General features: G+C 44.2%; 1 protein-coding gene across 16 annotated transcripts in view; it reads left to right on the top strand.

Annotated features, from left to right (window-relative positions):
• Window positions 1-14,613, top strand: part of FGGY (FGGY carbohydrate kinase domain containing) — a 385,020-nt gene that overhangs the window by 210,147 nt on the left and 160,260 nt on the right. For all 16 annotated transcript variants that reach the window (XR_008389735.1, XM_053655576.1, XM_053655571.1 and 13 more), the window contains one exon: window positions 9,628-9,731. Coding sequence is in view for 15 of the 16 variants with exons in the window: in XM_053655576.1 (XP_053511551.1) it covers window positions 9,628-9,731 (104 nt within the window). In the remaining variant the exon portion in view is untranslated. The remainder of the gene's footprint in view (window positions 1-9,627; window positions 9,732-14,613) is intronic.

The raw sequence follows: 14,613 nt of genomic DNA on the forward strand, positions 1-14,613 counted from the left end.
CTGAAGAGTTTGAGCAAGTACCGTCTCCTCCCGGCACATTGCTGAAGCATCTCACCGGTCTGCTCTGTGTCACTGAGGGGCTTGTCGAGGCTGCTAGTTCCTATCTCCACAGCTCAAGGCACCTTCAGATAATTTTATAAGTGAGACTGTTTGTCTAGGAGCAGGAAAAGGTCGCTGAAGGTGACCTAGTCCTGGTATCTCCTGGGAGGAACTGGATACTAACATTCATTTAGCAGTTCCTGCATCTCAGGTGCAAGGCTACTTGCCTTGCATGTAGGGTGACCAGCCGATCCCTTTTGCTCAGGACTGGGAGTGGCTCCTGGGTCACTGGACGTACAGTGCTAACCAGGAATAATGACCCTGTAAAGTAGATGCCATTATTCCCACCTTACACCTAAGTAGACTGTGAAGTGCAAGGAGGTGAGTTAGCTTACGGAAGCTTGCAGAGTGAGCTTGTGGTGTTGCTGGGAATCAAATATAAATCCACTTGACCCCAGACCTAGAGCGTGCCACGGAGCAAATTCCACAGAAGAGAAGAGCCTGCACCCTTGCATCATGTGATTATTTCTCTCTCCCGCGTCTTTGTTTTACTGAAATGCCTTTCCTTCCCTCTCTCCTCCCCCCAGCTAACTGACATAACTCCTGCCTTAGCTCCTTCGGGAGGCCCTCCCTGACCATCCAAGTTAGATCAGGGGTCAAGGTTCCATATTTCCATTAGACTTACTCTGATCTGAGTCCACGACTGCTCCACCCTGTCTTAAGAGTGTCTGCCCGCACATCTTTCCACGCTGACTAGACTGGGATCTTGTAGAAGGAAAGGAAGTAACTTCCACCTTTAGTTTTCTAGCACCTGACAAGCACGGTGCTTGGCTATAACTGGGGATTGATACATAACTGCTGAATTAATTTATAAAATCTCAGAAGGCCACTGTGTGATTTAGAGTCATAGTTTTAGATCTGTTTAAGGATTAATTTCATCAAATGTATGTGTGGCACTTGGGCCAGTTCTCTTACTTTTGGTTTCTTTATTTTAGAATGTAAGTAATTTTTGTGAGTTAGCTTAGTTGTTTGGATTGGATTTCAACTTGACCCTTTATGTGTCTAATGCCTGTGAGCGAAAAAAAATTGTCTTTTATGAGGTCACAGATGAGATCGTCCAGGTAAATGAAAGCTGTGCTGAGGTTAGGAAGACAGGAATTTCTGAAATCAAGTTTTTGCTTTGTCTTTACTGTGGATTTTGCTCCTAAGTGTCAGATTTCACAGCTATTGCATATTAGCCTACCTCTGAGATTTGATCTTTTGGGTTAGAAGGGAGGAATAGAGAAGTAAGACCCAGGAATCTGAGAATCTGTTCTTTGTTCTCTCTCTTGTGTTGGCCTCTGAAAGGTGCAAGTTATGGAAGAGTGTGGCCTTTAGACAGAAATGAGAAATGCCATTACCAAGTTGGATTGCAGCATGAATGGTGTTATACGTTATCGTGGCTTTTAGAGATACATACAGCTCATGGTTTCTTCCCTGTGATGTTTCAGATGTTAGCCTGGATTGTTGTTACTGCCTTGTACATCATCTTTTTTATTCCCCTGGCCCCCCCCCATTGTTCTGTCAGCTGTGTATACTCAAGGATGGAAAACTAATGTGTTCCAATAAGTCTAAATAAACCCAAATAACCCTGGCATAGCAGACACCATGCTGAAAGGGAGTGCCTGAACCATCATGCCAAGCCCTGCTATTAACACCAAGACTGGGAGTTGTCAGGAGTAACAACAATGGCAAAAATATATGGAGTAAACTATGATCTAGGCACTTTCTACTCAGTCTTCACAGTAGTCCTATGAGCCGTATAACTGTCATCATTCCTGTTAGACCAGGGAACTGAGGCACAGGAGGGTTGAAGGATTTGCCCAGTCTGCCAAACTTAAAATCAGGCAGTCCACTTCTAGAGCCCTGGTTCCTGACCATTATGCCCTAAGTAGTTCAAATACCTAGTGGAAGTCTCCCACAGTTCATTCAGACAAAGACCTTCCCTGTTATTTTCTTTCTGGCTCTGGGAGGGTGGAGCGTGGGAGAGGGGAAATGGTGACCGTGTCAAGGTATAGAAAACTATTTTGTAGACTTATCACATAGGATTTTTTTTAAAGGCATACCTATTTTACGATTTAAATTGGATGAATTCTAAACCACATTTTTTTTTCAAAGCCAAGGTGATGGGTTGTCAAACACGAGGATCACAGAAAACTTTTCAGCTCTTTCGCTCCCCTTCATGTGTTGGGCTTGAGGTGAACTTTGGGGGCTTGTGTTAGTGGCATTATAGCAATGAACCCTGACAGTGGTCTGAGTTCAGCTATGCTGTCTCGAATGCTTCAAATTCTTGCAAGTAGTTGAAAAGAAAGGAATTCGGTGCAGTAGGCTCCGTGAGACCCTGAATTAGGCAGGCTTGCATGTGACACCTTCCTTCCCCAGCCTCGGTTTGAGGGACCTGGGACGAGTTACTTAAAACCTTTGGTCTTACTTCCCCCATTAGTAAAACAGTGTGGTAATAACCACCTCTCAAATATAAGAATTTACAAGAAAAACAAAGTTGTTATAAGAATTTTATACAATAGTATTTGCAAAGTGTCAGGCACAAGACGATCTTTCAATAATCTCAAGGATCTTAGGACCTTTACTCTTTACCAGTGATTTTGACAATTCCATACAAGTTGTGTTGTGAGGCTCCAGTAATTTTACTATTACCCATGAGCTGTCAGTCAAAACTCCCCAGTATCTATCACCATTAATTATCTTTAAGACACAGAGCATTTGCGCATGATTCAGCCTGCCGCCTTTATGTAGAAAACGTCATGTGCTTTACTAGTATGTGTCTGATGCTGAGCACATTTATTCATTTATTAAACAACAAAAATTAGTGAACAGTGTCAAACCTGCCCGGACCTCAGTTTGTTCATAGTCTAGTAGAAGCAGACAGGTATGTAAACAAAGCAATCACAGGTACAGCGACTGAATCTCTACAGTGTCAGGCCATGAAGTGCAAAGGGAAGAAGCTCTGGGGATTTTCCCTAGCTGGGGTGCCTGGGGGAGTTGGGGAGGAAGTGGTCGTGAAAGGCTTCTGATGGAAAGGCTGCACCTGCAAAATGCAGCCCGTGTTGCCCAGGCCGGTCGTCGGGGGATGGAGTGTATGTGGAAAGACTCTTCTCAGCAGAGGGAGTAGCCCAAGGAAGGGCCGGGCGGCATGGATGGGTAGGCACGTTCAGAACGAAGCAGAAGGCGCTATACCTATGCCAAGCACTTCTGTAGGTCCGTGGATTGAAGATGTTCTGCTCACTGAGCACTGGTGTGCTCCACATGTTAATGTCCCCACAGCAGTTTTGTAAGGTAAGGGTTGTGATCCAGAATCTTCAGATGTAGAAATTGTCCTCCATTTTTAGACTGTTCTACAAATTGGTTCTAGAGATCAAGGCATTTACTCAAGAGCATGTAAATGAGAGTCCATCCTAAATCTGAGGACAAAAATAATAGCAAAAATAATAAAAACAACGAGGCTTCTTATAGTTCTAGTCCTGTTCTAACCTGCAGTGTTCCGTACAGCATCCACTAGCCACTTGCGGCTATTAAATGAATTAAAATGGAATCAAATAGAACATTCAGTCCTTCCGGTGCACTGGCCGTATTTCAGGTGCTCCGTTGCCATGTATGCCCGGTGACTGCCGGCCCCCCGGGTGGGAAGTGAAGAAGCAGCAAGACAAAGATTCTGATCAAGCTGCAAACTTTAAGGAGAGGAAAGTTTCTATTGCAGCAGACAAAGAAGGGACGCTATTGATTACTTAATACCCCGACTCACACTACCCCCTGTAATCAATGCAGTGTTTTTAGCTAGAAGCCAGGTGTAAGGTTCCCAACAGTGGGCAGTGCAGATACAGGACATTTCCATCACTGCAGTTCTATTGAGCAGCATTGGTCTAAGCCAGGGGTGTCCATCCTTCTGGTACATCTGGGCCACGCTGGAAGAAGAGTTGTCTTGGGCCACACATTAAATACATTGAGACATATGATCACACACACACACAAAACTCTCATACAATGTTTTAAGTAAATTTACAATTTTGTGTTGGGCTGCATTCATAGCCATTCTGGGCTGCCTGTGGCCCATGGGCCACAGGTTGGACACGACACCCCAGCAGCACCTGGTATGTATCAACACATCTGATTCTCACAACAATCCTTAGAGGTGGACACTGTTATTCAAACTATATAGATATGGAAACTAAGACATAAATAAGAAACTTAACCAAAGTCACACGATGAATGAGTCCATATTTTTAAGTACACTATAATGCCACCTCATACATTGTACTTCATATAAAATAAATACATATTAGTCAAAAGATAGCATTCATTGCCATCATGTATACAGACTGGTCTTTGGACCTCTGCAGAGACAGTGTTTTCAATATAACCCTTCCCCTTTCAGGAGCTTACAATCATTGGTGCAGGCTTTGCATAGAAGAAGCTGGTATCTTCAGACAGCCTCCTCCCCAGGGACCCTATACACTTCCTAGCCAGCTTAGTTGAACAACTCATTCAGTGGACTTTTTCAGTTCTTTGTTCATCCAAATGGCACAATGAAGAGTCTCACTTGATATAATCTTAGGTGATGTTCAAAAACCCTCCTCATCCTTTTTTTCTTCAGAGATGTCTGTGGTTGTTATTTTTAAAGATGACAACGTATTTATAGCAGACTTTTATTTTTCAAACACAGCAGAAAAATTTCAGAATAGGAGACTGAAAATCCTAGTGATCCTTGTCTCTGCCTCTACATAGCTAAATAAACTTGACTAAGTTACTTCACCTCTGTGAAATTCAGTTTCTTCCACTGTGATCTGGAAGTAAAATAACACATATCACAGGATTTTCTAAAAGCTAAGTGAAGGGTGCAGTATCGAGGATGCTTTGTAAGCTATAAAATACTTTTTATAGCTATAAAGTATGAGATAATTATAACACAAATGCTAGAACTTGGGGCTGTTTTTCCTCTATATAACCCTTTAAAGTTTTCAAAGCCGTTGTGGCTTTATAAATTATAGGATAACCTACTCTTAATCATAACATTTGCAAAGTCTTTTTTCTTTTATATAAATATAGTAGATATTCAATGAATGTTTGGATGGAAAGATACATGGTTAGTGGGCAGAGGAGAGGGTGATAGCATATAAGGTAAACAGGAGCATTCATGAAGTTTTAATTTTTCTTTTTTTAACGTTTTAAAACATACTCCTTGATATGAACTATGTTCTCATGAATGTGGAGGAGCAGAAGTCCTCCAATAGAGGCCTGAATCGATGCACTGACCCAGGAAGCTTGGCTCTTCTCTGTTTGTTTTTTCATCGAACGAAAATTTATTGAGCAACTAGCATCAGCTGAGCATTGCGCAAGTCTCAGAGAAAGCACATTTGGATCTGTCACTGTTTGTGTGTGTGCCTGTTTCTTTAGCTGCTCACTTTTCCCTTTAAACATTCTGCGGAATGCTGGATAAATTGACACTTGTACAGTCATACGAAGGGGCCCAGCCGTGCCGAGGGCTGCAGTTGTCAAAATCTCATCCTGCGAATTGCTTCCTGATGTTACATGTGCAGCCCATGATTCCTCTCCGGATTGTGAAATGTGTTTGTTCAGGGAGGGGAAGGCCCCTCCTGCCCTTTGTTGCCTTCCCTGTGTTGGGCCTTATTTCTTGGGGTGGCCCCTCCGAGCTCTGTGCGATCAAAGGGAAAATGCGGTGTGTCAGCTCTCAGGTTCGAACGGTCCCACAGCAGACGCCAGCTCTGTGCCGCTGTGGGATCGAGTGGACCTTCGGCAGAGTGGAGAGAACCTCTCTGAGGGGAAATTGGACACGACCTGCCTCTGGCCAGTGCCACTTGGGTCTGGCCCAAGGTTATCGAAGTCTCCACAGAGCAATGAGGATGGAGGATCTCGGGAGGTGGTTTTTCCTACCCTCTGTTTCCAGTGAGGAGACGTTTCACCTGGTATTTTAGAGAAACACTGTGTGTATTGTGTACTTAGAATGGCTGAGAGAGGACCTGCATTTGCAACCCATTTCCCTCATTGTGAGTGTGAGGGAACAGTTCAGACTTGCAGGTAGTTTGTGGCAGAAATAGGGCCAAAACTCAGATTTTGTAACTCAAAACCCACGGTGCCTACTTATGTTCCATGGTAATGATACTTCCAAATGTATTTCCTTTATATAAGACAATTCTAACATCATAAAGTGAGGGAGTACAGAAAGAACATGAGCTTTGGAATCAGACAGGACAAGGTCAAATCCTGGTCAAATCCTGCTTATCGTATCTGTGTGGCCTTGGACAAGTTACTCGGATTCTTTGCTTCTGCATCTGTTGAAGGGGAGAAAGGATATTTATGTTTTATGGATGTTGTTAAGATTAAAAGAGATAAGGTTGAAAGTATTTAGTATGGTACCCAGCCTATCTTAGATGCCTGATATGTGTGCTAGAAAGGACCAAATAATACACTGTCTTTTATAGGAGAGTTAAGATGAGGTTGATGATGATGATGATGGTGGTAGTGATGGTGACAAGGGTGCTGAGGATCAGGGTGGCCGTGGTGGCAGCAGCCTAGCTACCATTAATCACTTTCATTTTTAAACATTTCCTTAGTACCAGAACAACTGTATGATATGATCTATTTTCTTCATTTTATACAAGGCCTTGCCATTTCAATTTCTTTCTTTTTTTTTTTTTTTTTACTTTTTCTTGGTCTCATTATAACACTCTAGATCTAAGATGGTAAGCCTTGATATATCAACAGTGAATTTACTAACAGTGAATTTACCAACAGTGAATTTCTTAGAGAAGAAATGGAAAAATGTTCCCCAACGTTTGTTTTCTCCAATTTTTAACCCCCTTCGTGACTGAATGACCCTGTAAGGTACATGTTGCTGTGTTCATATACACAGAACCAATAAATGTGGGTCAGCGTCAGAAATTCCTTGAACTTATATGTAAACACTGTGGACCAGCAGAGGCCAACCTTTTTTCTGTTGAGGATTTCAGGACAAATATTTTGAGATACACAGATAAGTAAACATCAGCCACCTGGCCATTCTGTTTTTATTTTGGAGAAAAACCCCAAAATCAGCAGTTTGGAATCAGACGGTCTGGAATGTGACTCCCAGCCCTGCTTCCTGAGCTGTGTGACCCTGGTTAAGTTAATTTCTAAGCTTCAGTTTCCTCATGTGTAAAATGAGGATGATAAGAGTACCAGTCACATTTGGTGGCTATAAGAATAAAATGAGCCGTACAGAAAGAGAATGTGCAAAAAGAGTGCAGTTAAAATGAGCTCATATCTAGAGTTTCTTCCCATCCAAAGCCTTTGTACCCTCGATTAGGACTGGCATGTTTAGAGTCCACCGAGAAAAATATAAATGCTCCAAGTATATTAAAAAAAAGGGAATTTAATGTTCTGAAACGCTGGCCCAGATTATGGAGGAGCTAAGAGGTGCTGCATTTCCTGCACAGAGGCCAGAGCTCAGCAGAATGGAAGCTGCTACTCCTCCTGGTGGGAGGCAGAAAGGGAGGAGGTGGTGTTACCTGAGTCCAGGGGTGGTAGATACCGGTGGGCAGCCCTGTCGGCCGAGCTGAAGATGTAGAGGAGAAGCAGCCACCAGACACAGGGAAAGGGGTGAGGGAGACATACTCTGGTTTTGTACTTCCCTCAACTCCCAGATCTCCGGGCCGACCTTGGCTGACTTGGCATCTGAGAGCAGCAGTCTGCAGAAGCAGCCCCGTGATGCTGAGCGGAGCAGGGGACTTGCTGAAAGCCAGGAGGCCGAGGGCTCTTACAGGCTCAGTCCCAGACCTGACTACTATGATAACCAACAGAGAAAGTTTGAAAGAGTCCTACTTCCCCCTGCTGCTGGGCCTCTGAACAATAGCAGAGGTTCACAGATCACTGTGCTTGGGAAGGTAGAATTTGGAAAAAGCATTGGAAAAACCTAGAAGGTTGTCAGAATAAAGAAGCCTTTCTGGGGCCCCTAGATCCTCTTCTCTGGAAAGGTCTGCTTGCTGAGCAGCCGGTGCCTTCAGTGTCTGGGGATCTGTGACTAGAGAAGACACTCCCAGCCCACCTTTCGCCTACAGAACTCAGCATAGACCCATCTCCATAGTAAAACACCTCAAACCCCTACAGGTGAGCTCAGCTGTCCCTGTGTCTCTTCCTATCACATTCCAGTCTCTGCATTGAAATGCTCCAGGTATTGCTCTCTCTGTCCCTCCGGACTGTGAGCATCCAGGACAGGGACCTGTCTTCTTTACCTGTGCATCCCCAAGTATTCTTAATTTCACCTTCTGCTCTGTGCTGGCAACCATGGGGGGACCTAGGCTGCTAGGCACATGCATAGGGCAGTGCCAGCTACTGCATCGCCCATGCAGCTTTTATAATAAAAGGAGAGGCAGAAGATGTATGACTTTTTAAAATTACTGGCATCTTGTATGCTAGGGATGTCGAAGGGTACATGAGAACCTTGAACAGGGAGACCCATCTTCCCTAGAGGAGAGAGGGAGCCTTCCCAGGAAGTAATAGTAGAACTAGGAATAAATGGGAGTTTAGCTGGGCAGAGAGGTTGGGGAATGATACTTCAGGTGAAGAGGAGAGAGGGCAAAGGTCTTAAAGTGGAAAGAGCATTGAGTACTGGGGATGGAGAGCACGGGTGGCATTGCATGGAGCTGATGAGCTCGGTGGGACCTGTTCTCTCCTGTGTCACAATCTGTATCTTTCCGGAGCACCTTTCACATCCTGCCTTTCTCATAGGTGGGAATGTTTGCATGATTCTGGCTCCCACTTCACACCTACTTCTATTTTTGTGTATGGAAGGTATCTGTTGACTATTTGACTAAATGACAGACAGTTCTAGGCTCTAACAGTCCCTTTAGATTTCTTGTCATATTGGTAACTTTGCTTGCCCAGCAAGGATCCATGAGTACAGTCTATATGGAGAAGAGGCCTGACGTTATACCATTTATGGGAAACTCTCTGCTCTCCGGCATTGTTTTAACAGAAGCTCACTGTCCACCACCCTACCATTACCGTGCTAGTTCTGTAGTAAGTAGCAGTAAGATGGTGACTTAGAGATGCCCAAAATTTTCAGTCATCAAACCATGCTGTCACCAACTTTGAGATTGAAATGTGATGTATTAAACCAGATTCTGTTCGGCTCTTCTGCTTACTAGCAGTGTGACCTTGGACAGGTCGTTCAACCTTTGTGCATGCCTTTGTTTCTCCACTAACGTGTGGCATTTACAATATCAACCTGACGAGATTAATATAAAATGAGACTGTACCTGTAAATATGCAGTACAGCTTGGTATTGATTGAGCACAAAATCACTGATTGCTGCTGCCTTTATTATTCTAATTTCACTTACTATTATTAAAACAGGTTTCCTAGTTTTCCAAGGCCAGCCAGTATTCATTCTCCTTTGATTTCTACTTGAGATGGAAGTACATGTGGAACGCTTGCTTTCTCAGTGTTGTTTGGCTATAAAAAAGAGTGTTTTATGCTTGTTTTTAGCTATCCTTTTAAATTTTCTTTAAAGAGGATTTTGTTTTTGCTTTCTCACAGGAGTGATTGGAACAGATGTGAGGGGGCACGGCCTCGCCTGTGAGGGACAGCCGGTGACGTCACGGTTGGCTGTCATCTGTGGAACATCTTCTTGTCACATGGGGGTGAGTCTGCCAGGCCGGTGCGGGGCGGGCGCTGCATTCCGGGAGGGTAGCCCAGAGGAGATCGGGGCTGCTGGCACTTTTGCTCCCTCCACCTTCCCTTCCTGCTCCCCGAGCTTTGTCCAGCTGGAAGCCCAGCTCCCTCTCCAACAGCCTTGAGTAGATTTGCCAGATCTTTTTTTCTGGGGGCCAAGTTCTTAAAAGTGTGAAAAAGGTTGAGTCTGCCTTTAACACCCGCTCTGTCCGAGAGCTGAGGAGGAGTGAGGGGTGAAATTGGATCCAAGGGCGGCAGCGCCTCCCTCCCAGACTGATCTTTCCCTAATGGGAGGCTGAGTCTTCCTCGCTCGGGGTGTCTGTTTTCCTTGGCCGCAGAGCTCCCTCTCAATCAATATAAATCTATCTTTCTGGGGGCAGCCCGATGATCTATAGAATCAGGCTGCATATCATGACTTCAAAAGAACACTGATAAGCAATTTTCACTTTGTTAATTTTTCTCCATGAATTAGTGGAAAGGCTTTCTCCAAGATTGCAGTTAAAATTTAGTGCCTGCACTAAAATTTATATCTTTTTTAAATGCATGAGTCTGAAAGCATTCCATTTCGATAAGTACCCATTTCTACCATATTTTTATTTAAAAGTCATTACTCTGTTAAACTCAGATGGACGACTCCTTGGATTTTTCCCAGATGGGCAAAAAAGTGGGGAGAGTGGGGGAGGAGGAGGAAGGCAAATGGGGGAGGAGCGGGGAGAAGAGCCCGGGTTATGGTGGGGTGCAGTCCAGGGCAGAAGCTCTGAACTGTGAAGGGAATCATGGGCGATGAGAAATTGTTTAATAACCGAGACTCCATGAGACCTTTTTCTTTGTGAAATACTTTGGTTGAGTACATAGTGATACATTTACTTATTTACTGATCCCTACTCTTGTGTCTAGGACTTTGCTAAACCTTGTAGATAAAAGGATGATGCCACAGCGTCTCTTATTGATGAGATAGAATTGTGCCAGGTATTACAAGGCAAGGCCCCAATATATATAGATTCAGATGAGCTTGTGACACTGAGCATGTGTTATGTGCCGGGTATTATGCAAGTTACCCTCACATGAGGCTTCCCATTTCACAGAGATGGTGGAGCCGACCTGATTGGCTTCCAATCCTAGTTCTTCCACTTCCTAGTATGGGCCCTTGGGCAAGGCACTTAACCCCTGTGGGACTCTGATTCTTTCCCTGCAAAACGTGGCAAGTTGCAGGAAGTGTCTCGCAGTATTGTGAGGGTGAAGTGGGATTATGTGTGATTGACATAAAGCAAGCACTTCACAGGGGTTAGCTTATGATCACTAGCTCTCATGTTGTTGCGCAGAAAGGAGACAGTGACTGTTCTGCCTGGGCAGGGTCCGGGGCTAGGTACTTCTTCTTGAGTGGACATTTGCGTTATGCTGGACTTTAAGGACATAGATTTCCTTGACCTTTGCCTACCACAAAAAGAAAACAAAGTTTTCCTTTTATTTGTTTCTCTGGGCAAACTGGTAAATGGATCTTCTTTAACTGAGTTTAAGAATCCCAGCCTCTCTTTCCCCTCAGCAGCCCTATTGTAAATGAAGCCTGGCTGTCACTGGAGGGAGAGATCTACAGAGGCCTGAGGCTGCCTCAAGCAGGGGTGCTCACCAGGGGCAGCCAGCCCTTCTTTTCCTTGACGGGAGTCTATACTTGCTAAGCTTGTCTTCATTGAACACAGACTTGAACCTGTTTAAATCACCCACCACTTTCAGTGGGACACATCTAATCTGGTTTCTCTGGTGAAGTCTGAATTTCAGGCATTTTACCCTGCTCAATTTAGACTTCTGAGCAGAATCCTGTCTAAATGATTATGAGTGACTCTGTGACATACCCATTTCTCATCTTCTTGTCTCTTAGTTGGGACAATACTTTTTCTAAATTACTCATTTTACAAATTAGGTAACTCAAGTATAGAAAAGCCCAGGAATTTCCCTGGCTGGTGTGGCTCAGTTGGTTGGTCATCACACTGCAAAGTGAAATGTTACCAGTTCAGTTCCCCGTCAGGGCACATGCCTGGGTTGCAGACCTGGTCCTCAGTTGGGGCACATGCAAGAGGCAACCGATCAATAATTCTTTCCCTCTCTTTCTCCTTCCCTCACTCTCTCTCTGAATAAATAAATAAAATATTTTTTTAATTAAAAAAATGTAATTTTCCCAGGGTCACAAAGCTATAGGCTGGAGGGGAGAACTCAGATGTAGCTCCAACTGATTCCCCAGTGCATCCTCCTTGATGCCTGACTGCGCTGTGCAAGATGCTAATGTGTTGTAGATGAATGGAGACAGCATGGGCTTCGGAGCCCATCTTCACCCTGATGTGGGTTTGAACATCTGCTCGTGCACTTTTTGAGCCCTGTGAGCCACAGTGAGTTACTTAACTTCTCTGAGCCTTAGATCTCTCGTCCACTACGTTGGAAGTGATGGTGCTAGTCTCACAGGGTTGCTGGACAATATGAATTATATACATGCATACCTAGTACATCATAGATACTCAGAAATGATGGGATTCTTATTGCACTTTATGAGTGATATAAAAGGCTCACACCAAGCAACTGTTTGGGCTTTGCTGAGTTTGATGGGCAGCTGCAGTTGGTTGCAATGAATGAGGGCCATAAAATGCCAGCTTATTATGGTCGTGTTATGCTGGAAATAAAGTCCCTACTCCCTCCCCACTTTATACTTAGGAGTGGGAAGGGACCTTCTGGGCCAAGGGGATTAATCATCAGCTTTAATGTTATGTGGTGAGGGCGAGACTGTGGTCATGCTGGCATCAGAAAGCGCCTTTGATCTCTCTCAGGTGCTGGGCGCCCAGCGAGCCAGCAACAACAACACCTTTGTGAGGTCTAGGAGAGGTGCAGGTCTGAGGAAATACTCCCAGGGAAACTCAAGGACCCCTTTTGTTGTGGTTCTGGCAAATAAAACCACCAACTGTCAGAAAAAATTCACCAAACAGAACACAGGGAACTGAGGGGACTGTGGGCTTTTGAAAAAAGTGGTTTTCAACCTGGTCTGAAGAATTCTCTTTCTTCCTTTCTGCTCACTGCTGATGTTTCTAATTCAGTAGGTTGGTTGAAACAAACCCCCGCCGGAACGTTTTGTGCTATACAGGTCGCCTCTTTCTAGATCACCAGAATGAATGAGTGAATGAATGAACGCGTGTTCAAGTAAGCGAATAGTGGTAATATTTCGAAGCTCCCTACTGCGAGGCTCCTGTTACTTCCAGGAATCTGCAGAATAAGCCTGAGGTTGAACATAACACTTACTAATCAGGCCTTTGATATTTTAGAAGATGTAAGTGTGGGCTGCACATTTATCTTTCTTGTAGATGATTTAATTAACAACAGGAAAAAAATACTCTTTTTTTTTTAACTCCATGAAAGCAGAGCAGCTTGTTCGAACTTAATTACTACCAAGTTACCAAAACCCAAGATAATATGCAGCTGGGGTTAGCCAGAGGTTGAAAAGTCATGGGGTCAGGGAGAGCTGATCCTTGCCATTGCACCAGCACCCCTTTCTTGAGCTGTCAAGTCAGGTTGTAACTTGGCAACTTGTCTTCCTGTTAGCATCTCAATGGGGAGCAACCTGGGGGTGGGGGTGGGGGAAGTATTGTAGAGGTAAAGTTTGCCTGGAACAATAGCTGGGGAGAGCCAGGAATTACATCTGCATCTGAATTGCTCAGAACTGAAATTCCCCCAGAGTCTTAGATGAATGTAGGGAGAGTCTTCTCTGTCACTCGGTGGGCCTGGAATCTCAAGGATATAGCCCATGTCTGGGCCCCACCACTTACTGTGTGCCTTTAGGTATAAGATACGTCATTTTCCTTTGTGCCTCAGTTTCTTCCTATTGTGGGCAGTAGCATTTACCTAAAAAGTTGGGGATTAAATGAAATCATCTTTGTAAACAGCTTGGTGCTGTACCTAGCAAAATAGATCTGATACGGTGTTATTACTAAAAATGATTCATTAAGGCTAGCCTGCTCCATGTGGTAATGGATTGGAATTAGGCACACCAGGATGAACTCATGTTTAGCTTTATTTAGATAAAGATGGATACATATGGAAACACTTATAGACATGTGTAGCTATGCAGGTTAGTAAACATGTTCCTGGCCCCGACAACCGAGAGGGCCTGGGAGTAAGGACACCCCGGCAGCTAGTTGTTACAAGCACACTTGGGGCCCACATCTTGGTTCCTAATACTATCCCCTAATGAAAAGAACCATGGAGAAATGGTTGATTCTAGAACTGGAGCAGGAAATAGACAAGATGAACCTGGAGCATCTTACAGCCCAGAAAATGAGGAAGTGCTTAAAAAAGAAAATAGTGACAGAGTAACAGGAGCCCACTGAGGGAGCTCCCAGAGGCAAGAACTGGAACAATTTGGGCAGCAAAATAAAATAGTGTTGGATCATAACCCAAAATAAGTCATAAACAAATGACTGAGTAAATAAATCAATGGAGAGAAGAGACAAATCTCCCTATGCACAAGAATTCCAAGTAACTTATGTAGCTAGTTCCCCTGAAGGAGGTAGAGCATATCTACCCACTCCTCCAGTGTGAGCTGTACACAGTGACTTCCTTCCAAAGCGGACGTTGTGGAAAGGAAAGGAGGGTAGTAATTTTACAGTGGAGAAATCTGATAACTGCGACCTTTGCCAGGTGATCAAGGTCAGTGTCAACAGTGGCAAGTCGTGTTGATAATAAGTACTGTTGATGTGATGTGATGAGAATGGTACTTTTTGTTTGTTATCTTCCCCACCCCCCCAAACCTATTGCCACAGTCTAGTCATAAGGAAAGCTCCAGACAAATCCCATTAGAGGAGGATTCTACTAAAT

This window comes from Artibeus jamaicensis, unplaced genomic scaffold, assembly GCF_021234435.1.
Source record: "Artibeus jamaicensis isolate MK-2021 breed Jamaican fruit bat unplaced genomic scaffold, CSHL_Jam_final scaffold_1019, whole genome shotgun sequence".
Lineage (NCBI taxonomy): Eukaryota > Metazoa > Chordata > Mammalia > Chiroptera > Phyllostomidae > Artibeus > Artibeus jamaicensis.